Below are 25289 nucleotides of genomic sequence, written 5' to 3'. Positions count from 1 at the left end.
CTGAGACTCAGACGGTGTTTTCTTTGAGCGTGTTTGTACTTTGAATATCATATTTCTGTCTAATTTGCATAATATCTGACGTGTGGTATTTAGTGGAGATATTTACAGAAAAGATTTAACATTATAGCCATCCAGCTTAATCATCATCTAGCCTTGGCATTATTATTCCCTCAAGAAAGGTTTTCAAGACACTGGAATGAGAGAAGGAGGCATTGAATTGCATCCGAAAATCATGCGGAATATAAATCTAAGGTTTAGCCCCTTCTCGGTTTTTATTGTTTCACGCAGGACTGGTTCAGTCCCAAGAGAACAAACTAATGGCTCTGATCTCAGTTCTAGTTAATTAAGCCCCATGTTAGCTTTCACTGATTATATATGATTTCCATCCTGAAACAATGTCTAAATGCTAATTTTTGTTTTCTAATTTTTTACTTACAGGTGGAAAGTTCCGGCCTATTTGAATTACGTTTGAAATATTTTAATAATGAGAACGGCATCGATAACGAAGGACAATGTTGTAGCGGTGATATTGACGCGGTAACGGGCAAATGTTCGGGTACGTGTAAAACAAGATTTCGTGTTTGTTTAAAACATTATCAAACGAAAATTGATACAACATCACAGTGTACGTTTGGTGATGTTGTAACGCCTGTGCTCGGTGAAAATTCAGTGAATTTAACAAGGATTACATCACAACAAAAATATCGTGGATTTTTGAATCCGATTCAATTTCCATTCAATTTTGCATGGCCGGTAAGTAAATGTTGACTAATATATTTAGATCTAAGCTTCAAGACCTATTTTTGTTGAAAACCGAACAAATTGGTGGAACTTTGTGCTATTCGATTGCACGCTCAGATCGCAATTGAAATTTTTGAAGCTGGTGGCATTTTTTAGGAAGTTTTCTTCATAGAAAAAGATGCCAGAAAGGATAATTCTATTCAGAGTCAAAAGCAATCTGTCAACTGTCACAGCGCATCCTTGAGTCAACTTATTGTAAAGCCTAGGTCACAATCGCTCCCTGTTGACTCTGCTGAAATTCTTTGCGATTTTTTCTCTAAAGTGATGTATCTTGGTCTCATTCTGTCCATTCTGAAGCTTTCTATTGAACACAATCTCTTTTGAACTTTTTGCATCATCTCTGAATGTGTTCGACTCGAAAAGCGTGTAGATACCCAACTAATTCATCAAAAAATCAAATCTAAAATTTCTACCCCATGTAACGAAATTCCTGCAACGGTGCAATCGAAAGTTTCTCTAATCCCATTCCAGCCTTTCACTCTTCACCGATCATTTGCATTGCCTACATCTTTGAAGAAACTACATCTCTGTAACCGTAATCCGCACGTTTTCATGTCAGACATCATGTTGGAATTATACCAGGGTACATATGTGGTATCTGCATCGCATACACTTCAGTTTGATCATCTAAAAATAGTCCGGAATTAAATTAGCACACATTGAATATGTCGAATATGCGAACATATATATATATTTATTCCATGGCACTGCAATAAAACATTTGGTATCATATTTTCGTACATTTTCCAGCACGGGGAGAATTAATAAACACACCACCCAACCAATGGCACCACGCGATCTTTCTACTCTGCCCATAAAACTTCTGTAGAAAAAGAGAGTAACAAATTTGACATTCATCAGCGTCTCCCATTCTTTAGTTTAGTCAACAGTTTTTCACGTTTTCTTGGTTTTTTTTTCTTATTTCATCACAACATGAGAGTTGCCAAAAATAGATAGCGGGGACATATGCGAAATTTATCCCTGGATTTTTACATTTCAGATTGTGGTAAAAAATTCGTTGAAATACTTGGTGAGTTTATACAGGAATTTTGGTGCAAAACCGATCGTTTTTGTATTGGTCAGGTCAGTGGGAGTGGGATGGTTAGTTAAGAGATATTGCCTTGAAAAATTGAGAAAGTCATTTTGGAATTATTGATGAAACCAATTTATTGTGTCAGATTTACGAATGAAGTCGGTAGCTTATGGTTTGGGAATGAAAAAAGTTGACATTTACTGTGCTGTTTGATTGCTATGGAAACATTGGCATCTAAACGCTTTTTTGAGAGATACAGAAAACTGAGCCATAATGTGATAAGTCCAGGTTGTAAAGGCGATGTTTTTGGGTTTTCCTGTCTAATGTCTCTAATTTTCACCTCGTAGCGTTCGTTGAACTCTAGTTTTGTCATGAAGACAAATCACAGATTCCGTCACAGATGTCCTTTCTTCACTCTTTTGCTATTCCGTGCTCGTCTGTTTTGATTCTGATTTGTGATGGTATAAACAGTCTCATTACAGATTACGGTTGAATTTAAAACTGGTATTTCAAAATGAGTCACGTAGTGGATTCTATTATGAAACGTTTACACGACCTCCATTATTTTCGAAATAGCCTCCACTTCTGCGGTGATCAACTGAAAAATCACAGAGAAATCTTCGATCAATTGCACTTTTGATCCTCTGCAACAAGTGTAATATCTACTTCTGATATTTTATATCTATTAAAACCCCGTTAGGCGTTCTATTAGATTATTTCCCCCATAAAATGTTGGGTCATTAAAACGTTTCGGCCTTGGAAATTCTTTGCGACATACAAGGCCATTTCAATTTTCTCGAGTAGCAATCATGTCTCTATACTTTGAGATGAAAGGACTTGTCTACGACTAATGCTTGTTTGACGTACCTATCCGGTAGACGAGGTTTACCTAACGTTTGATTGCCTTTAACTCAAAAGTGAAACTGCGCTTTGAGTTTAGAGAGATCCTCGGATTTGTTGGCCGTCATCAACAGTCATCTGGAGCCTCCCAAAATGGAGTTAGCGTAACTATTCGGAAAAGCAAGGACCTGGCGCCATCTTATTGTTTACCGAGAGAACTGCTTCTACAAGCTCTTTCATGGTGAATTGGAGCCAGTCGTCACTGCCTTCCACTTTGTCATCCCGGACAGGGTGTTTAGGGAATAATGCCTCGACAGTGGAGTCCAGTGCGGCATCAAGTGAATAGGGTTTCCACAGAGCCGAATTTCGGGTGTATATTCCTACTGAAATTATAATAGTTGCCTTCTTTTTTCTTTCTTTTCAAAAGCTAGTCACAGGTTTCCAGGATACACCAACAATTATTGAAATTGTCTGCAAACATATCAGTTGGTCTGTACATTTTTTTGTTTTACTTCTGGCACTTGACCACTTCACTACTGTCGCCTGCAAATTTAGGTAAAGTAGAAGGAGGGAGCACCATTCCTCAAAAAGGTGCTAGAAATACCTAGTTAAGAATGTAGCTTACTTTTATGAGGTGACTTCCCTGTATTTTGGTACCGAGTGATGGTTAATATTATTCCTAGGAACATGGCCTTTCTGTCGCAGCAATCATCAACTCAACAGCAAAAAATTCAGGGTGTTTGTTGATTGCACTTTCAGAATCAACTTAGACAACTTTATCAGGGTATGTGGTGACCACATTTTAAAAGACATCCTACCCTGAGTTGTGTTTCATTATTCCACTTGGAAAAGCACTCTAAACATACCAAAGTATTTTAGCGGTCACAGCGACCAATACTTTAGGGTCGTCTGGTCGCGTTAAAAATTGTCCTGATTCTGTGAAAATAAGAAAATTATGTAGTACATATTCTGTAGACGGCTTATTTGCACTGACTGTCTTTGTTATTAGAAAAACAGTCAGTGAGTCAGTGAATTCTATTTATTCTCGCAGATGCGCATTTCGATAGCTAAATGGTACCTCATCAGTGGGTTATGAAGGTAAAGATCAAGATGTTGCATTTATACTTACACCTAATTCTTAATGCTAAAAGTTCTGTAAAAATACTGTTCTGATAAGTCTATCTGGGAATGCGCGTTTCCTAGATTGGTGTTTGGGCGGGTTTCCTGAGTTTATCTATCTATAAAGAAATTTTCGTACGCGTTAAGCTTTGCCTGCTTGACCTATTTCAGTATTTTCACTACGTCCACGTCGTGTTGCCTACTCTGCCGTTTGACTAATTCTGTTTCCTTTAGATGCTCCCTAACTCTGCCATGAACCAACCTCTTTGTCTGGCCAATGTACGTTTTGAGACAGTTATTGCACTTCGTCCGGCGTGTTTTTGGGTCTTATCTGTAGTTAACCGACACTTGGGCGTATATTCCTTGTTGGAGCCAACTATCTCGATGTCAGTTTTAGTCAAATTTGTCAGTTTCCCATTGAACAATTCTTTGGACAGGTGATACCTATCCTATATGCTTTACAATTTTTCATTATTCATTTCTACCTTACACATCTATTTTCAATTTTCTTCGCTAATGATTCTTCTAGTATACAAATGTTTACTTACTTCATTCTGCCGTAGCAAGAGTACGTACTCATAATTACATCCATAACAAAAACTAAGTATGCGCTCCCATTGCCCGTGGCTTTGCATTTCTATGCAACCAACAGTGTACCTCCTAGGATGAATACCAAGACTGGAAGGTATGGAGAGGGGGAAAAACGTTGTAATGTGTAAGGTATGATGCAGATTTAATTACAACTTCACTAGAAATTTAATTACATGCGTATTTTAGGTGAAAGATTGTGATGTGGAAAAGGACTAATGGAAGAGGGGGTGGGAGTAGGATTTATAGAATGATATGATATGAAAGAAAAGAGAGCTGATATCTTTCGAACCTAAAGTTTTTTCGTTTCACAGAATATATTTTTCAATGTAGCTTCATCAAAAGTGTCAGTTTCGTTCTGTTGAAGTGCTAGACAATTTTCACGAGTGGTGGTTAAGCATTACATTACATTAATTAAATTTGAGGACTGAAGGTGCCTTGGATTTTTTTCCATTTTTAAGGTTTTGTGTAAACACAAAACCTTATTAAAATCGATTTACCGTCTGTCTGTCTGTCCGTCACACGCATTTTTCTCAGAGACGGTTATAGCGATCGACACCAAATTTGGTAGAAGGGTGGGAACTGTGAACGCTCACGCATATATTGAGTTACATCCTTTTACGACGAATTTAAGGGGGGGGTCCCCATACATGCAAAAGGGGGGTGTAAATTTTTTTTCATCAAATATAGTCATGTGGGGTATCAAATTAAAGGCCTCAGTTAGTACTTTTTGAAGCCAGTCTTAGTTTTGAGTTTTGTTTAAAAGGTGGGGAGTGCGGGGGGTTGAAAGTGGTCATTTTTTTAACGAACCCATTCTCAGAAACTACCAAACCGAAAAAACTGAAAAAAATCAGGGGGCTGCCACTATATGGTCCCTAGGCTCCGAAATACCTTCCATACCGATAGCTGTTCAAATAAAGTTAATAATAGTACATTACTATAATTTTCAGTAATTGACAGGAAAACCTCCCTTAAGCTCACTCTAAAATCACAGAATCTTGCAGCAATGTAGGCTACAATATAGAGCATGATCCTGCCAAATTTGGTGGAAATCGCGCTATTACTAACAAAGTTATACTAGGTCAAAGCTGTCACTCCTCTGCAAATTCAAGACTATGAATATCAATATCACTTGAAAGTGGCTATTTTCATATTATATATGCATATTTTACGTACTATATGCTAATGGGGCAAATGCACACTCAAATCTCTTTATAAAAGAAATACACAAAACCTTTCATATCTGAAGCATCTAGCTTCCGGTTTCCCGACTTGTTTGTTTTATCTACCACACTATTGCTGCTGTCGCTCCTGCATTTTTGTAGACGAATGAGCAGATAAATGGTCAAAATATAATCTGTGAAGTGTGTGTTGATCCCTAAAATTTTGTCTAGTTTTATTTATTTTCACTGCTAATTTCTTACGCCGTCATTTCTCGAAAAAGTCAGTCTTTCTATTGGAAAATCAAGGTACGAATCTCACCACACCATCTTTATTTGACATTTGTATGAGAATTGGAAAATATATTTCCTTTCGAGTTTTTTTTTTGTTTTGTGAAATGTGGTATTTCGGGAACCAGTTTTTCGCTTCTTCAATGCGAGATCTTCAGAGGTGCCCTTTTTGAACGCGAGGCTTTGGAAGTGCCTTTTCCAGAGCGATACCTTTAGTGAGTTCGCTTCTTCAATGTAATTCTTTCAAAACGTCCCGCACTAATGAAAGGAAGAACTGGTTCCTGAAATACTAAACGAACATTTAATCAAAAACGGCAACTTCCCTTACTTATATCCAAACTTTGGAAATTTTCAAAATAGGACCTTCCGCACGTCAGCTATACTGATTGGTTTCTGCCTTCGTCCAGAAGTATTCGCTCTGGAAAGCATCATCTGACCCCCTTTCTAACATGAATCGGTCTCCTCGTAAAGCATGTTTATTACTTGTCGTTTCTGTGGAAAAGCTCTTCTCTTCCCAAGTTTATTATAACTGTTGGCCCCTTACAAATTCTGTGGTTCCTATCTAAATCTTGGAATGAATGAACCAATGGTAAAGAAAATAAACGGAAAAGGCAACTTTTTCGTCCTGTGTTTACCGAAAAATACTCAAGGGTTACAGATATATTTTCCAATTGAAACTATTCACCCCGCGATATGTTGTCAAGAAACCAGTTCAATTGCTCAATAGTACTTTTGATCCCTCTCTCATATCAAAATCAAACGGGATAGATGAGTTCACGACGCGAAACAAAAGACCCAACTAGTAAATTGCAGCCAATAGCGAGTACTGGGAAATTGTCCGTTATAAAAATTTTCTTCTTCAATTCTATTTTTTTTCTATTTTTCCATCACTCATTGTTCATTATCATAAAAATGGGACTAACTCAAGCAAAACGAATGACTGACTTCTTAGTACATTGTCTTCATAGTTTGACGGCATCGGTGGAGGGCTTTGATGCATGCTTTCTCTATTTGGCTGGACTAAGCCGTTTAAAGATACATACTACAAAGAAATATCTTTTTAACGTATAGAAGTCAAGATAGATGCCGGAGTGGACTTTTGTAATTGAAGCAATAATTGTAGTTACGATTACTCTAGGCTCGTGCTCAAGGAATGAAATTATACACCAAAGCAAAAACAATCGCTGAAAATCCCAACTATTTTAATTTCAATCTAATAATAAGCTGTGCGTGGTACAGACGAGTGAACACGCGTTGCACGTACGTACATTGCTCACGAAACAAGTGCGACTGCGTAACGAACATTTTTCTTCCCCTATGCCGACAACATTAATATCATACTTGCATATGCAGTGGCAATAACCGTCTGGAATACGGTCCTGTCTTGCAGTCACGCGGGCACTTTAAATGCTCGACAGATGTTTGCATTTCCAATACAGATCCTGTATGGCCTTCATGCTGGGTCGCGACAGACTTGGCGGGCGATGTAAGGCAACTATAAACTCTTCGCGCAAGGACATTGCCCATGAGCCATGTTCCAAACCCTTGGAGGGTTGAAAATGTCGCCTTACATATGATAGGGAGTCGTAACAAAATCATGCGCAACGTTTGAGTTGGTAGGATTGGCGGAGGGTGATGAGTAGTAGAGATTTGTAGTGAATTATGTTGAATCCTCCTGAGGAAAGGGTTTTGCTTATGATGCATTTACTATATTAGATTTGATTTCATAATGAGATGAAAGGATAGTTAAGAAGCTGTAGGGGTTTGTTATGACGCAGGGAGAGCTGGTAATAAGCAGACAAATGCGTTATCTCGTTTTGGGTGAAAGCGCCTAGAGCTTAAAAAGTCTTACCATTGGATAACCTGATATTTTCAGGGATCGAATATCGAGTACAGATCTATTCGTTTCCCGAGGATTAAGAGTTGCCTAAGAGGACATGTGTTTTTGAAGAATGGTTCTGTCGTGCAGCAGGATTAACAACATTCGAAATTTATTTCGGGCACCTTGACTGGGTTGGGCTGTCAGGCGAAATGAACTGGCTGAGGAATCTCACTTATGTCTGGAGAAACTTGCATTTATCAACGTTTAGGACTACACCGGCCTCAAGGGGACGTTGAAAAATGCACACGAGATGGGCTAAGGGTTCAGACTCTGAGAAAGAAGCTACCAAAACATCATCCAAATTCACGAAACAGAAGTCGAGGTTTCGCAGAACCGAGTGAATGATCCTTTGAGAGGTTTGCGCCGCACTGCACAACCCGAAAGTCATCCGCGTGAATACGAAGAGTCCAAAGGGTGTGCATATTGCCGTCTTTGGAATGTCTTCAGGAGCTACAGGGATTTGGTGATACGCCTTGGTTAAATCCAAGGTCGAAAAGATGCGGCAGTTTGCGAGAAGATGCGCAAAGTCGTGGATGAGCGGAATTGGATATCGGTCTGGAACAGTCTTTGCGTTTATCCTCCTGTAATCCCCACAGGGGCGCCATTCGCCGTTTGGCTTAGGGACCATATGGAGTTGGGAAGACCAACAGCTGTCCGAAGATCTGCAGATACCCTGTTGCATAAGTTGTTCGAACTCTTTTCGTGCAATAGCCAGCTTCTGGGGTGGTAGGAGACGCACCTTTGAGAAGATAGGGGAACTACTAGTAGAGAGACTACATTCGATAGTAATCTGGCTGAATTTTTGGAGGAGTGCTCGAATACGAGAGTCAGTAATGTCCTCCAAAAGTACGGAAAGATTGTTGTTGGGAAGAGATGAGATTCGGCCTGACGAATTAAGGTTGGTTGTGGAGTCAATAAGGGACCTGATCTGCAAGTCCACCAGCAACCCATAGTGATACAAGAAGTCTGCGCCTAAAATGGAGAAGCTGACATTCGCCAGGATGAATCACCACAGGAACGCCTTACGCAAGCGAAGACTCACGTCCACTTGCCTATACGCGTAGGTGTTAATACGTGAGGAATTTGCCGCCACAAGTTTGAGGGAATAGCCGATGATGCCTGTGTACGGGAAGAACTGAAACCTCCGCACCAGTGTTTGCAAGATAACTGCGCCTGCTGAGAGGGTCATAAATTGTTAGGCGACGTGGCGCTCCGTTCTGGGTGGCCGTCGCCATGACCCCCCGCGGACCTAGTTTTTTGAAGTAGGCGCGAATGTTGTTAACCCTGCTGCGCCACAGTTCCATGCTTCGACTTTGGTAAATTCTTTGTCACACTAATTTTGGTTGAAATTCATTCTGCCAGAGATGGTTTGGTACTTTTTTGTTGTTAGCTTGATTTCTTTTCACTTAAACAATGCATTCAGAAGCTACAGATATTCGAGTTTACCAATGGCAAACATCAATTGATGAAGTATTGAATTTGCCGGAAATTAGAAGGCTTATGTGAAGAGTGATTGAACGCATTTCGTCTTCACCCGATGTAATCCTGCGTGTATGTGTAGTAAGGAGTCTATCAATCCTTAAGTGATGGAAATTATAAGAACAAGTCAGTTTTTGCTTGAACTTAATCCTAGTTGCTTTACGGGTTTTTTTTATCATTCGCGAGCAAACTATTTTCAAATTTTCTGCTCGTAAACTTTTTTGCTTCTAGAAGACGATTCTATTGAACCTGTATTCCGTTAGTAAGTTTCGATACACGAACTGTTTTCTCACAGATAAATTTAGGATCAAGTTTTGTGGAATTTTATCTAAATAGCATGTTTTTTTTTGTTAACATTTGAGGTGAAACCGGTCACTCCTAAGCAAGCTAAATAAACCATTTGCCAAAATCCAATCTTCCCATAATTTGCATAGTCTTGTCTTTCCTGTCTATTTTAAACTTGTCCAGGCTACACATTTAACCGTAGAAGACCTTCTCACTGTTTTTATTCCCTAAAAAAAAGGCTTCCTCTTTCCAATTGTATCCAATGAACCATGAAGCAAGGCCTAGGTCATGGTTCTTCCACCATTAAAAATCTTAATCAAAATCATTCGATTCCACTGGACGACATCCTATAAACTAAACGGTGAACAGGAAATCACCCAGACATCTTCACTGTATCGTTTAGCCGAATCAATATTGATCATTATTGGCTCTCACAACAGTTGATCATTTGTGATCATTGTCTCCACTTTGTCCATTTTGTCTGTTCAACCATTCATTCAGCCATAAATTCTGCTGGAGACTCAACAAAAGTGGGAATCAATGCAAGGGAAAAAGGTTTATTTATTGTATATCTCCAATTTTGCGCAAAATTAATGGTCCTCGAAGCTGTGATGATGAAACTTAGTTGCATTGACTCAGTGAAGATCGCTGAGGATCATCGATCTTTAGTTTGAAATTGATGCGAGCAAGTTTATTTTTCTTTTAATTTTTGTCATGGACGTGAATAAAAAGTGATGAGAATATTTAATTAAAATTTCAAGTGGGACCATCTGAGAACGCCGATCATGGTTTTTTGGTAGGTCTCCCATGCAAAGTGAAGATTGCAGTTTAAAATGAATGGATCTGGTGATATTTGTTTGACTGATTTCTCGGCATACAGCATCCAAGATACATTGCCTGTCAGTTGCTCTGCTTTCCAAAAAAATAAACTGAAAAGAAGATGAAAACAAACCAACCAGTCAATTTGATTGCTTTTTGTGAACGCTAAGATGCCAACATCATTTCCATGCCCACGATTTCAATGACACCCACTCAAATTGAGCCCATATTTGGAAATTTCTGTATTTTGAAATCAATCAGGCGATGATGTGTCTGTCGCGTGTTGAAGTGGTACAAATGGGGTATACACCTTACCGGTTTCGCGGGCGGATTGGGCATTATGCTCAAAACTCGTATATGCATGTATGCCTTTTTCAATTTTCATTCAATTTCATTTGACCTATCTTTTTCTCTGAGCTGAGTATCACATCGATCACTTAAGATGAGATTGTTTATATTTGAGTTGATGTTATGCATGCAACGGATTTCTTGTTTGCATATAAAAAATGATCGTCCTACAATCTGAGCTCCATTCGGAATGAATTTGATGTAGGTTTTTATGTCTAGTTTTTTTATTAAGTGACATTTTTGAATGTGGTTGTTTGGAGTGTTATTTAATTGATTTGTTTTCTTTTTTTTCAGGGTACTTTCACATTGATAGTGGAAGCTTGGCACGATGTGAATGAGTCGGATTCACGATCACCAGGTAAGTCGGAAATATGATAGGTTGTAGATAGTCTTGGACCAAATTCTGAGCAAACAAGCGAATGCCTCCAAAAGGCCGCTCATTGTATTGAATTTTCGCTAGTTGTACCCAAAATTGAGCTTTTCCATTTGATATTCTGCCCGACAATTGAAAAATAATATTCCTATTCCTACTTTTCTATGTGATGTAGTTCATACCCGAAAATAATCATTATGTGATAGGTGGACTCTCATAAGGGAGTATTTTTAATGCAATTGCCGAATTTTGAGGTGCTATTAAGTAAAAGATGCAAATTACGTCCTAAAAACTGCATTTGGAAACTTTGAAATTTCGGCAGAAATTACTGAAAGTGCACCAAAACTCTCAAATTCGTTGGGTGGTAGGTAGTTGTCCGGTGGCCTTTGAAGCCTTGGAGTTTGCCTATCTGTGAGGAAACAAAGGATTCAAACTGCATTCCCTGGTCAGCGATGATGATGGTTGGCATACCAATGCGTGGATTCTTGACAGAGGGGTTCGGCGCATGATAATGCCGTAATGTCTTTTAGGGGAATCCCGTCAGGCCACCGCGTGAAACTAAGCTAGTAAAAAAATTCTTGATGATGACGCGGTGGGTGGTGTGGAAGCACTTGGTGGATCTGGAGAACACACCTACTTCTTTTCTCATATGCTTTGAAGTTTTACCCTTTTGACAAGCTATGCATTCTCTGGTCCAAGAATTGATGTCCTTGTTCATGGACCGCCAAAAATATTTCGCAGTGACTAACCGCTTCATTGTCCGGATGCCTGCATGCGCCAAATCGTGAACGATGTTAAATACTCGCTTGCGAAAGCGGCCGGAATGTATGGCCTTGGGCGTTTTTCATTTTGCAGTATAATTTAGAGGTCGAGCCGGCACTCTCTGAAAGTGTACTTGGAGTTACTCCTCAGGCTCTGAAGAACTGCATCGTCCTTCATTGGCTCTGCGATTCCCGGGAAATCGATTGTGGCGGGGATCTTGATCTACTCAATGCGTGACAAAGCGTTAGCAACTATGTTGTCTGTTCCAGGCACGTGTTGGTTGTCGCAGATGCATTGGCTTATGAAGCTCAGGAGTTTGAGTTGACGAGGAGATGCTTTGTTGGGCTTCTGTTTTAAGGCAAACGTAAGAGGTTTGTGGTCCATCAACACTGTGAACGATATCCCCTCTAGGGGTACGCGGCTAACAACTCACGATCTTAGATACTGTAGTTCTTTTGGACGGTGTATAACTGTTTCGAGAAGAAGCTTAACGGCTGCCAGCTTTGGCTCACCTTTTGGTGAAGAGCAGCATCTATGACGATGCCTGAGGTGTCGGCGAAAACGGCTAGGGGTATATGTTTGTTGAGGGAATACCAGAAGCGTGACGTTGCAAATGTCTAAATAGTTGCCGTGGACCACTCAATCAGTCGGATATTTTTTGTTTTTCGGCTTTGGCCCCTTGTACTTCGGTCTCTACATTGTGATCAGTGTAAGAAGGTTCACACTTAGAATTTGACACGGCCTCATTTCGCTGAGCTATATTTGCAACGATTCAATGATATGTGTTTTATTTAAATTTTTAAATTGACCGGTCAATCCACTAAAACGTTTAGATGACTCAGCTCAAGTAAGCAGCAAAGTGTTTTCAAGATTCTCGTTGAATTAAGACATCTGGGACTATAAATAGTTTTCACTAAGAACACAATTCTGATGCAACTACATCTAATTTTTGGCCTATAGTAAAAACTTATTTTTTTGTTAAAAATTTGGAAAGTAACTGCTCAAACTACGAACATTAGAAGCTCTTATGAAATGGGCAGGAGGAACTTTGAGCCTGGTATCAAAGCAGTTGCACGCTGAAAAATAAGTAGCGATTTTTTTCACTTTCGCATAGTCATTGGGCTGGGTTCGACGAATACGATGGAATCAGGGATCCATGCATAGTTTCGCAACGCAACCATCGTCGGTTTCTCTCAGTCTCTCAACAGTCATGTCACTTCGGGCAATAAAGCAAACGATCGATTAATGTTACGGAATCAAAATCGGCGTCAATCTCGGCAAAACATCGATACAAACCAATCAATCTAATCCCATCGTGATTCTAATCCCTCCTCTCTCACAAGTGCCAAAAGGGTTGAAGAAGCTTAAGGCAGATCACGTGGAGGTAACTAACAATTTCTATACTGGACGCTAATTAGTCAGCTACGTCAAAGAAATTGTGATCCAGATGCGTCGTTTAATTATGACCATTGAATGATCACAATTTCACATATTGCTTTCGAATAGCGACTGTGCAGACGATCGTGACGAACGATCTCAGATTGTGAAAAGTGTTCTTCAAGCTGGTCCTTGCTCTGCAGTACGATGAACACAGGGTCAATCTAGTGATGGACGTGTATAAACTTTTCGAACGTGTTCAAATTGAGTATTATTCGGAGATCAAGCGTCACGGTGTCGAGTAGTACACCTCGGGACCTTTTAGCCAAAAAAAGGATTTTTTTTCGAAAAGTTAAATCCCTTGGGCTAAAGCTGTTTTTTTTTGTACTTCTAGAATAGGATATGAACGCAAATGTTTCCGAAAAACTGTTAGATAATTTCACTACGTACATAGTCCAGTCCTGGTTTGTTTTGGGCAGGTTTTTTCACTGCTGACCATTAAGATCCACAGAGGACATTGTCTGGCATTGAAGTCGTGTCAAGCGCCCTGAAACCAACAACTGTTGTCAACTCGCATGTCACAGCTAACTTTAAATGAATGCCATGCCAATGAAAATATTTTGGATTTGAGTTTTAAAAGACAGGGGAGGGGGCATCAATCCGTAATAGGATATTGGTGGTGTCTTCTTTGTTTGTGCTAGCGGTCACTTTTGGTATCTTCAATATCGGCTTATAACAGCCCATTTCATACCTCTACCGAGCTAGACTATCTTACTCGGCAACTGGGACTTATGTAGACTCTTTGGTGTGTTTTAAAGTTGACATTAATGCTTTTGCTACTCACGTTGCAGAAAATCGGAACTCATAATTGCAATCGTCGTTTCAAATGAATTAGTTGATACCGAAAGAGTGGTCATCGTCACCAACCGAACATACCTATCTGACCGTCGGTACAATGTCTCTGTTATATTGTTTATCATTACTATAGGGTGGCAGACATATGGAAGCCTGCGTTCACTGCCTCTGTATCTCTAAAAGCACCTTAGTTTGTATTCAGACATGGCTTCTTTAGGTTCTTTCCAGGTTTCGCTAACGAAATTTAAACTGAACCTCGCTCAAAATTTATGAAAATGACTATAATTTGTTGCAATTGGAATGGGAAATAACCTGACAACTAATTAACTAACCAACTTGCGGAGATGGTTTCACAAAGGAGTAAGCATCAATTTATAAACGGAAATTAGTGTCCATAATCTCCTAAAGCCATAATACATGAAAAATTCAGACGCTTATCTTCATAAAAGGCTTTGCAAATTCGAATTCCAAATGCTTACATAAAAGGAGGAACATTTTAATGATAGAGTTTTAATGAAATATGTAGGCATCCTTTATATTCTGAACATTATGGTTGCTGCTACCTCGATCCGGTCGCTGGGGATCCTCTTCTCATTCGCCGTCCTCCTCATCTTCCTCTTTCCTGGAGTCACGAAAACAATCTGCTGCCTATTATCGCTGCCACTTCTCTTGACCATGGATACCTTTCTGGTGAAATAACTTTGAGAGAAAATTTAATTTTGTGCCAATATTCACGATATCCACGGCTTAGTGCATACGCAAGCTATGCGGGGGTCTCGGTCTCTTAAACGCAGATGCACTTTTAAAAAAAAAAGCCAACACAATTCCACATGAGACAGACACATACGATCATGATTCTGGACAGACAACAGACAGCGCAACACACATATCGGATATGCATCTGCAGGTTTTCTTTTTCATATATGTTGCAGCAAGACTGCATATATCTACTCTCTTACGGATCGCTGATTATAATGACGAAGAAGTTGGGACTTGGTAAGTTTCGCGGCGTGTACGACGGGTGTGCTAAATTACCTTGTAACCAATCCACGGCCAGCCTGAGCATTGATGCGTTGCGCAGAGCTCATACATTGCTGTTCTTTTAGATGAGATTAATGAGGCAACTGGAAGAGGAGACTTCTGACTGAAGGATCATGACGTTAAGATGTTTGCGATAAGAAAAATAGTGAACGTGCTGTGATAACATGACGTTCAAGTTGAATCTTAATGGTCCCTCGGTTGCTTTGGCATCATACAAAAATCCAAAGCCTAATCTTTCTAAAAATTCGCAAAAACTTAACAAAGCGCTAGTATCTTGACTTCAGTTCAGATTACCAGTTTTGGAGCCTTTGACCTGTCTCACATTTTTCTGTGATGGGTTCAAAACTATCTTCTGGAGCCCGCTAAGATTATTGACTTCACATCCGCTTAACATGCCTATGAGTCTCTCCAGTTTCTCGCTTCCACGCTCATATGGATCCCTATCTGCATATAGCCGAAAGATTTCAATGTATCTGCTTGTTTCAACTTGTTTCAAATCAATATCAAATATTTAAATACCACAAACACCGACATCATCATCCGCTGCAAAGCTCACATAACGAATAAGACCAAAAGTGACAAAGAATTAAAAAGACATTCATTAAGAAAGAACTTCTTGCCTACCACTCGCTGTCCATCCGTTCAAACTCCACTGAAGCTCTTGAATAGTCTCACGCGCTTCGGATAGATTGAGACCTCTTTCCAATGGAACCATTCATCGAGACCTTTCTTAATTTCTCTGAAACAGATATCCAGCCAACCTGCTACCTAGCGATAGCTTGGACGTGGACCTCGCGCACTGCTCTCTTCGGAATTATAATTTGAATGATGAATTGGACGCGTTGAGATAATTTTCAAACTTAATCCCAACCACAGGTTTTTTTGTTTCGTGCAGCCCGAATGCTGCCCAACAAAGTTAAATATTTATAAGTTGATGACTCCAAAAGTGATCTTAATCCAATATCAATTAATCGAATGAGAGTTTCGAGATGATGATTTCAATTTTTTGGTAGTCAAAATACAAGAATTTCATAGCAGATACTGAGAAAAGTTTGGTGTACCGCGGGGCTCCAGTGTCGGACCGATTTTATTCCGATTAATTAGTAAGAAAGGTGGGAAAAAATTATTTTTACTGGCTGATCAGCGGAGAAGAAAATGACAGAATCGAAGATCGGTACAGTTAGAATGTTAATAGAGGTGAGTTGTGGTAGGAATGTGTGACGGACACGAAACAGGAAACATATAACGACAAGACTTAATCAATTTAGAGAGAATGCACCGCTGTGTGATGGGGAAATACATAGGCTCCAATTTGCATTTGAAGATCGTAACAGTTGTCGGGAACCAGTTTGAGGTTAGACGAATGGACGCTGGTCGGAAATAAATAATGAGTTCCGGAATTTGAATTAGAATCTTATGGAGTTAAACAAGTTGGGATTACTGATTTTGAATGGGATGAAAAGGCACTGATTAGGTGCTTTTCCCGGAGCTACAATTCAGTGTAATATATCAGACAGGTAATTTCGAAATCTTCTTTCAATATCGAATGATATCACTCTCAATTCATTTTGCCCTATAATTTCTCATGATCCCATCCAAAATCCATCCCCAATTATCTCCTTACATATGCCACCCAGGCATACTTATTGCCACTTATAAAAGTCATTTCACAGGCAGATGTGCGCCTAAATTCAAATTTAGTGGTAATTATTCAGCCCGCGTTTTACCGCTTCATCCGCTCATTTATATCATCACTACATCGCTGCAATAATTTTATTAAATTTATGTGTTATTTGTGTATATTTTTCAATACTCCCCGTTGAAATGCGCTTTCAAACTGAGCCTCCTACAGGGGGGAAGATCCGATGGTGAAGACTGCTCCTGCTGCTGTGCTGTTGATTGGACTGTTTCCAGTTGTTTTCTTATTTCTGCATGATGGCATTGTCGAGAAAAAAAAGATATGAAAATAAATAATAAATGAAGAAAATTTTTCACCTGGCCTACCTTAAATGAATTGGTTAGTAGTTCGGCTGGTATTGTAGAATGGAATGGCTCGTTGTTTGCTAGATCTTGTCTTGTTATTGACAATATAGACGCGCGTAACGTGCAACAACAGGGCAAGGTCGACCCGCATGATTGAGTCAATGACGTTGACCAATTGCTTTTCTGATGCTCTTGCCCTGGTGGCCGATGGTCTTGTGAGCGCAATGTACTTGCTTGCTCCTTTTGTATCAATGATTATAACGCGTAATCGCATCAACGAAAAAAAAAGACCTCGCCATTGACAATATCTGCCGCAATGCAGCAGGCAGAAAAAAATGGCAATAACATTTTCTTTTAGCTTTTTTTGTGGGCAGATGTGTTGCAGAGCTAGGACGCGGTATGCGTGAACAATTTGGTTTAGAAGGATTGCTTTAGTCAACTAGGATTGAAGGGATGATAAGTGAAAAGAAACTGGCAAAATAGATAAGAAAATTGATGCGATTGTTTCGTAAATCAAAGGTAGATAAAGCGAGTAAGTGTGCTCCTTGACTGCAGCATCCCACCTCTCCCTTCATTTTATTGTATCTTTCACATAGTGTTCCAGTATCTATCATAGTTGTGCTCTCTGCATGCCACTAGGACTGTCATACTGTTGCTGATGAGAAGCGCGTAGAGTATGGGTCTTATCTTCCTTAGACCATGCCTGTCTAGACATAGGTACGTGTTAACAGGTGCAACCACTTTTGAAGAAGCATAAGATCAAAGTGTCACATGCTGTCACAGCTGGACCATTGCGTCGCCATATTTGGGAGAGGTAGTTCTGACATTGTTTTTTTCTTCGAGTTTAGGCATGAGATTTTTTTTAGTTCCGAATCTGCATAAACCGCACAGGATCGGGAGGCTTTATTATGATGAAATAAAAAATGAAAATGGTATTCGAATATAACACACAATATTTAGTGATTTACTACTGAAACAAGGACAGTTATAGAATTACAAATTTTGGACCTCAAAATGAGCCGAAAAATCAAGAAATTCCAATACAATACATTGGGGAGGCAGAAATAATACCAGACCCCCTGTAGAATTATCGAAGAATGGACTCGGGACATACCATAGATGAGAAAACCTAAAACAAGAAGATACACGAAAGGCAACGATTTCAGCTCCCGGCGCCCAGTACCAAGGAACCAAGCGATAAGTAGGAAAGACTTTCTGTTTCGTAGACATCATATATTATAAAAAACAAAATCTGCATAAGAAACGAGGGGTTCAGGTAACTGCGATCAGATGATGTTTTCTATCAAAAAGCCGTTCAAATACCTTTTCTCCTCACGTCTTTATCCGAATCTGTTAGATTTGTTGCGAGGAGGTCTGTCAGTTAAGAAACACTGGAATGCTAGCTTCAATAGTGCTTTCAGTAAAAACATCTTTATCACATTCGATACCCAATAACGTTCTTGAAAGATCTATCAACGTCTTGCAGTACTATTCAACAACGTATTCGCGCAGAATGTTTTCAAGAAATCCTGGTCTTCCAAAGAAGGGTCCCTTATTTGTTTTTTTTTTTTTGTGAATTTTCTTTTAAAAACTTCGCTGGAGAGATGGAAGCAGAAGGCTAAAGAAGATCAAAACAATCGAAAGAAGAGACATTGGAACGTTTAGAATAAAAATTATCACAGGGAAATGAAATGTAAGGATGCAAGATAATGGTTAGATCTATCTTTGGCAGAAAGGCGTGGCCTATGAAACAATCGTGTAAAGACTTATACAGAATCAAATTCAGCGCCTACTGGCATTAAGGTTTACGTTTAGTCTGGGATTCGAATGAATGTAACGTCTATTTCATATTTCTAGATACTGGCAATTGTTTACAAGAAAGCACAACTCTATAACGATATCAATCACAGCCATTATGAAGTTCCATCAATGCAGCCAATAGCGCCAACAATCGGGGCAGCAAGATACTTCTACCTTCAGATGGTTACCTGTATTCTTGGGTTACCACATCAATCCTCTGACGGGGTATGAATTTAGTCCGAAGCGATTTTCAGTAAGATGGGGTTTTCCTTCAATTGCAGTCTTTCGGTTATGCTTCGAATTCAGATCTTCGTTTTAAAGATGGTTTTCTAGCGTTTGCCTATGAAATGTTATCAATTTTGGTTCTAGCAGTCCATCAGTTTTTGCAGGCAAGGGATATTGAACTGTTTGAACGAAAAAAAGTTGTTTGCTCCTATTTTCACCAGCTAGGACAGGTTCCCTCTTGAAAAAGTTATCAATTTCAAGTTTTGGTACATGATCAAGTGTTTTCAGTGGCTAGGATAGATCTTCCGTCACTGGTAAAAGTTGTCAAATTCATGTTTTAACACATTTGATTTCTTCCGAGGGAAGGATCGGACAGATCCTTACTGGAAAAAGTTATTTACTCCATATTTTGGTGTTTGGGCACTTTTTGCAGGCAAGGAGTTTTGAACGGATATCAAAGATCGCCATTAAAAAAAGTTGATCACTATTTAGGTTTCTAGCTGCTGCCAACAGATCCCTACAGTAAAGTTCTTCCGTCACTTTTTTTTGGGTAATCGGCGCCTGTTTATAGGCAACAAATTTCAAATTGCCAGGACTCATCTCTACAGGGGTAAAGGTGTCAACTTCCCCCTTTTCTAGCATGCCCATTTGGCAGCTGTCAAGCGGGTCCAACTATAAATCTTAAACTTCGACTTAAATTTGGGCGAACGGAAATTAAATTATATCTTACGATTTACAGAACCCTAGCTTTGGATAATCCTGGAGTTTAACTTCAAAATTGGGTGGGTGGAATATCCAATGATATTCGTTGGCGATTAATTTTGATATTTCATTTCCTGTTTAACTATTCTCTTTAGTTTTTGAACATATCCTCCCGATCTTCAATAAAGTATTTTCAGATATTTCAAAGGTTTCAAATTCACTGAAGAGCTCTTTTTTGAAACATTTATTAGTTCTAAAGTCAGTGAAACAGAGGAGCATAGATATTAATTATTAACAGCCATTCCGTGACTCGAAAATTCTACGACGATCCCTTTCCGTCCAAACAACACACAGCCTCCCTTGCTCAGTGAATCGGATTACTATCAGCATCACGTCGCCACGCATGGTCAAATTTTAGATGCTAACATATTTATCTGTCTGCATTTTTGCAGTCGCATGTTTTGCCGTTTTCTAACAAAACGAAAAGAAACTCCAAAAATTTTAATTTATATTTGGTTTTGTTCAATCTTTTTTTCTTGCTGAATTTTCTTCAATGCGTTTGAAGACCGGCGTGTTGGCGTGGCTCCCTGGACTTGCAGGGCGTTTCAGGCTACACATCCAACACCTGGAATGACTAGGCCGAAAATTGCATAGTGCTGCTGTGAGCTCTTTGAGATAAAGGAAGTAACAAATCGGTTTCATTCTTTTCTTTCAAAAAATTTCTAAGAAATCTACGTTTCTGGAAATCTGTTTGGGTATGATTTCTTCGCCTTAGCACTGCCTGTGGATGCCATCTGCTGTTGTTTGCTACTCTTATGTTCTTTAGGCTTTAGGCATGTCCTTGCTGGTGAGTTTCTCAATCGATCTCATCCTCGGAGATTTATGACCCAATAGATATCTGGGTATTAGTTTATCTCGGCATGGGTCAGTTTTGAGCCAAGAGAATAATAGAAGCGTCATTTGGCCATGTTCTTGTCGAACATCAATTATGACAAAAATGGGACTAGGAAATTGAACATGATTTTCTTTTGTGGATAATTTTTTCAACTGAGATTTACAACGAGCTGGAAAGAGATAAAAAAGGATAGGAAAAATTTCCTTGAAACAGTTTTCGGACCTCGGGAATATCTGTTAAAAACTGGTTGCCTGCATGCATGCCATTCAATGCGTATCCTCCTCTAAAGTCATTTTTATATTCCGAACCTCAATCATGCAACATTGTTGGATTTTCTTTCGTCGTTTGGGATCAAGAAATATTTTCTTCATGTCGTGTGTACCTGGCTCGCATTTCAAGATTCTTCGTTGCTTTATGAACTATCTTGGCCGCTCGTTGTCATCTTCTTCCTTTCTCCTGCCTAAATAACATTGTAAGAAGAGTAAATACCATGAGGAGAAAAAAAAAGAAAGAATAATATACACAACAAAGTCAAGACCTTAAGGTCATCAAATGAATGTCGAGGGTATCCATAAAGATTTTCTCTTCTTTTTCTTGGGGTCTAAGTTTTTCTTATGACTTGGTTTGGATTCTTTTACTTGACTTTTGTTGGCGGAGGTATTTGCTTTTCGTAGTATGTATATCGATACTGGGGATTCGGGGGAAAATGATCGTGGCAATTTGGTCTGGGGTTTCGAGGTAATAGGAATTCTCAGGTTGGAATGGAAATGTATAAGTAAGGAAGTAAGTAAAGGAAGCAAGAGGTGTTGGGAGTGAGTGATGCTGTGATGTTTCAGCATTACGAAATGTAGCTGATCAAGTGGATCTTGTCAGTCTCCGCGTGTGCGTGGTCTGATAGATGCATCTCCTAAGAAACATTCAATTTAGATCAAACAACAATCAATTAGCAAACATCGAACGCTGCTGATCTTTAAAACTAAGCCAAATACCTACCGAATTCAATAACAAGATCGTAATCCTCTTGTGGTGCGATCATCATTCTGTGATTCAATTCACCTAATCGAGAGTAACAAAGTCTCCGTTTGACCAAAAGAAGCCTCGAAGTGTTTGGTAACTTTAGCGTTCTTATGCAAGCTGGTGAAGATTATCTTCCTAAACAAATTCCAGAGTAGGTTAACACAGCGAACTTTTCTGTGTAGGAATGATCGATCAAGCATTTTTTCACTTTTTGACTTTGGAGCTGTTAGTCATGAGACGGTAGGAGTTGTGAGTGGCTAACTTAGATGTTTGCCTATGGCTTTTCAACTTTCCATTACATGGGAATGTTATCTTCTATCTTCATCATTTTTCTTTTACCTTGAGACTGTTAGTGGTACAGCTACTGATCATGCTGTTTCTATAGTTATCTCTCCGCAGTCAATTTAGATTCAAATCATATACATACATATAAAGTGAACATTTGTGAGATCCACCAAAAAGGTTAGCGAATCTGATCTATCTTTGCGATCGTGTTATATATTTAGATTCTTCTTGCATCGCGGCACCATTTTTGGCTCGATCGGTTTTCACGATCACAATATTGTACTATATAAATTGTAGCGGATTTCCTAGATGTTTGCTCATGTTAAATGGTTTTAAACGGATGTTGTCAGTGATCGTACGAGAATAATGTATGTATTGGTACATAAATCTGGTAAGATCGTGCTTAAATTTCCGCTTGCTCTGATTGCAATCAGCATACTGAAGGTGCTCACGATCGTGTGGTTCTTGACTGCTTCTATCATATCTTTCCCTACTCGAGATGATCAATGCATTGACCTTCACTGTACTCGAATTTATGTTTCTGCTAGTTTTACCGCAAGTATCTTCTCTTTTGATTCGGAAAAATTCGAGCTCCCTTTATATCTACAACTAACATTGTTAAGTTAAGGCATCTTGGGCTTTTCTGGCCCCATGAGAGGCTTTGACAGTGAGTCATTCAAACTCGATGACCTTCACTCCGTGTTTTCTTTCACATATTCCGTTTGCGTGGCGTTTATACGGTTTCAAGTAAGAGGAATGGAATTGATCAGTTTCAAATGGTGATCTATCATTGAACACCTCTTTGTGAAGATCCGCTTTTATATGTACTATACTTTATGGGGTATGATTTATGAGCTTGAAAGAATTTATGCTTGGTTTTTGGTGTCAACAGTTTATTTTTTTTATTTTGTGATATATGTATTGGATAAATATGCCCTGCAGTAAAAAGAACGTCATAAATGCATATGTAGCTTACTTAGCCAACGTAAACATTGTCATGAATGCATGTGGGCCGTACATCGAAATTTGCGCAATCCTTGCCACAACATAAATCTAGACACCAAATTATTGATCATATTTCAAAGTGACTCCAAGCCAACATATACAAATTTGGGTCAATATCTCCCTATATCCCTTGTGCAGACGTTGACTAAATCATCTTAATCTGCAGAACTTACTAGCCCCAAAATGATTCATAAATAGCAACTAAGACCGGAAATCTTTGTCATTCATTTGTTGCACGTTTTCTACCCACAAAATAAACAAACTCCGTTACAAGGACTTGGTTTTAAGTGGTTGGGCTTTCTCTCTTTCCCCTGGATGTGTTTCTGGCACCATTTCACTCAAAACTGATGCTGTGGAAACCACATACAAGAGGTGGATATTCTTATAATCTACATCTACATCCATTTTCATATAAACAAGTAGTCCTGCATTGCCGCATGAAATTCGTGTGTTCACGTACATATGTCCATCATCCATGCTGAAACTCATAAAATTCATGGGCCCCGTTTCGAAATCATATTGTGATCCATGCTCTTGAGAGAAGACCGGCTCATCCTCTGCTTTGCGGTGATAAACACACTCATTAAACCCTTCCGAAAGTTAATTGTCTGCGGTTTTCCCGTCTTCCTTTCGCCTGGAAAAAAAAACAAATGGATGTGGAGGGTGAATGTGTCAGCTGGATAACTATATACTTGTATATGCAAAACCCTTTATCCAAACATCAGGGCCAGATCACTGATCATCTAAACCATATGGGTATCGAGAAATTATCTTCTCTTTTTAATTTCCTTCAGTTACCTTCAGGGACCTCATAAGACGAAAGTATCGGTCGGACAAACGTAGTTTTTGTTCACATGAGTTGGGGTGTGGGATCGATGTTTGTTTTAACACGATCAAGACGGACATGTTACGTTGTCATGTGCGATCGGTTGGCTATTTGTTTATAGCAAGTATAGTAAGTTGGAAAATTTTGACAAGATTGCCAAAATTTTTGATCTCCAAAGGAAGTTTAACGATTTCGTTAAATATTGTAAAAACAAATTTGAGGAAATGGTTTCAACATTTTTTTGATAAGCTTCCAAAATTTTTCACTCGTTCAAAATGTTTGACAATTTGGTCAAAAATATCAAAATGTTCGATGAAGTCCTGGTTGAATGATTTGGTCATACGCTGCAAAAATATTTAGTAATTTGGTTAAAAAACTTCAAATATTGGAAAAAATGGGATGGTTTGTCCATTTTTTTGAAAATGTTTCTGAATATTTGATTAAAATGTCAAAAATCTACAAAAAAAAATCAGAAGGGTTCTAAACGTCTATCTTTGTATTTGGTGTTTCTTTATTTATCTTATTTTTTTATATTTTTGTTAATATGTATTATATTTATGGTATAAATGGTACCACATTCAAAAGATTATGAGTGCCGCTCGTTTGGTGTTAAAACGGCCGAAATCACATCGATAATATGTTCCAAACTGTCTCCCCGCTTGATAGTAGCCTCCCAAATCTTACCGCTGCCACTTTTTTTCGCACTAATATCGATGTTCAGTGGCCAGGAACCTCTATCAAAAAATCCAAGCCATCGCTTTCTTGAACTTCTGCGCAGTGTCATATGATACACTCAAACCCCGCACCGACAACATGTCGTCCACAGTTTGTTTAGGTGATACTCTATACTCTATACATCTATCAACCTCAAAAAACTCCCAATATTCACAACTCATTTCGAGGAAAACGTCCATCGAATCATCCATCCCTTGTTTTTCTAACCCCCGACCCGTGCCCCCTCTTGGGCTCGAGACACTAAACACGGGAAATATTATTTTATGAATGAAAAACTTACGTTACGCTTTGCGCATGCGTAACATACTTTTGCTGGTTATTTTGAATAAAAAAAGAAAAGAAAAAAAACTAAGCCAGAAACTCATAATTGTGTCGCCAAAGAAATGGTAGAGTGTGTGGTGTTGGTGTTGTTCAAGTGGCAGAAAGAACTGCGTGGTCGAGGAGCCTTTTAAGAGCCGGATGAAATGGTTGGTGAGGGAAACAGCAGAGGAAGGAGCCGGATGAAGTTCTTTTTGAGTTCAGAAAAAAAAACCAGATGAGCGTTATGTCTAGGCTTTTTAAGGTTTAGTTAACTCAAGCGGCAGGATAATGATTTCCGGTGTTTATTGAAGGAGATATGGCGGAAGTTTAGGTGAATTATGAATTTGAGTATGCGCGTTGTGATGTCCTTTTTGACAGGTTTTTTTTTGGAAGGGCAGTTGACGATTTTTAGAGACAGGCTTCAGGGAAGGTTTTTGGGTTTTGCAAACAATTATCTACCAAT

The 25289-nt window shown here is 39.1% G+C and overlaps 1 protein-coding gene across 1 annotated transcript in view; it reads left to right on the top strand.

Moving 5' to 3' along the window:
• LOC119659380 (neurogenic locus protein delta) overlaps positions 1-25289 on the top strand; it is a 92454-nt gene that overhangs the window by 41170 nt on the left and 25995 nt on the right. Inside the window, exons 2-3 of the mRNA XM_038067441.1 lie at positions 439-753; positions 10940-11003. Of these exons, the coding sequence (XP_037923369.1) occupies positions 439-753; positions 10940-11003 (379 nt within the window). The remainder of the gene's footprint in view (positions 1-438; positions 754-10939; positions 11004-25289) is intronic.

The sequence above is a fragment of the Hermetia illucens genome, chromosome 6 (genome assembly GCF_905115235.1).
Source record: "Hermetia illucens chromosome 6, iHerIll2.2.curated.20191125, whole genome shotgun sequence".
Taxonomy (NCBI): Eukaryota; Metazoa; Arthropoda; class Insecta; order Diptera; family Stratiomyidae; genus Hermetia; species Hermetia illucens.
The sequence above is the reverse complement of the archived record's forward strand: the minus strand, read 5'-3'. Positions and strand labels throughout refer to the sequence as shown.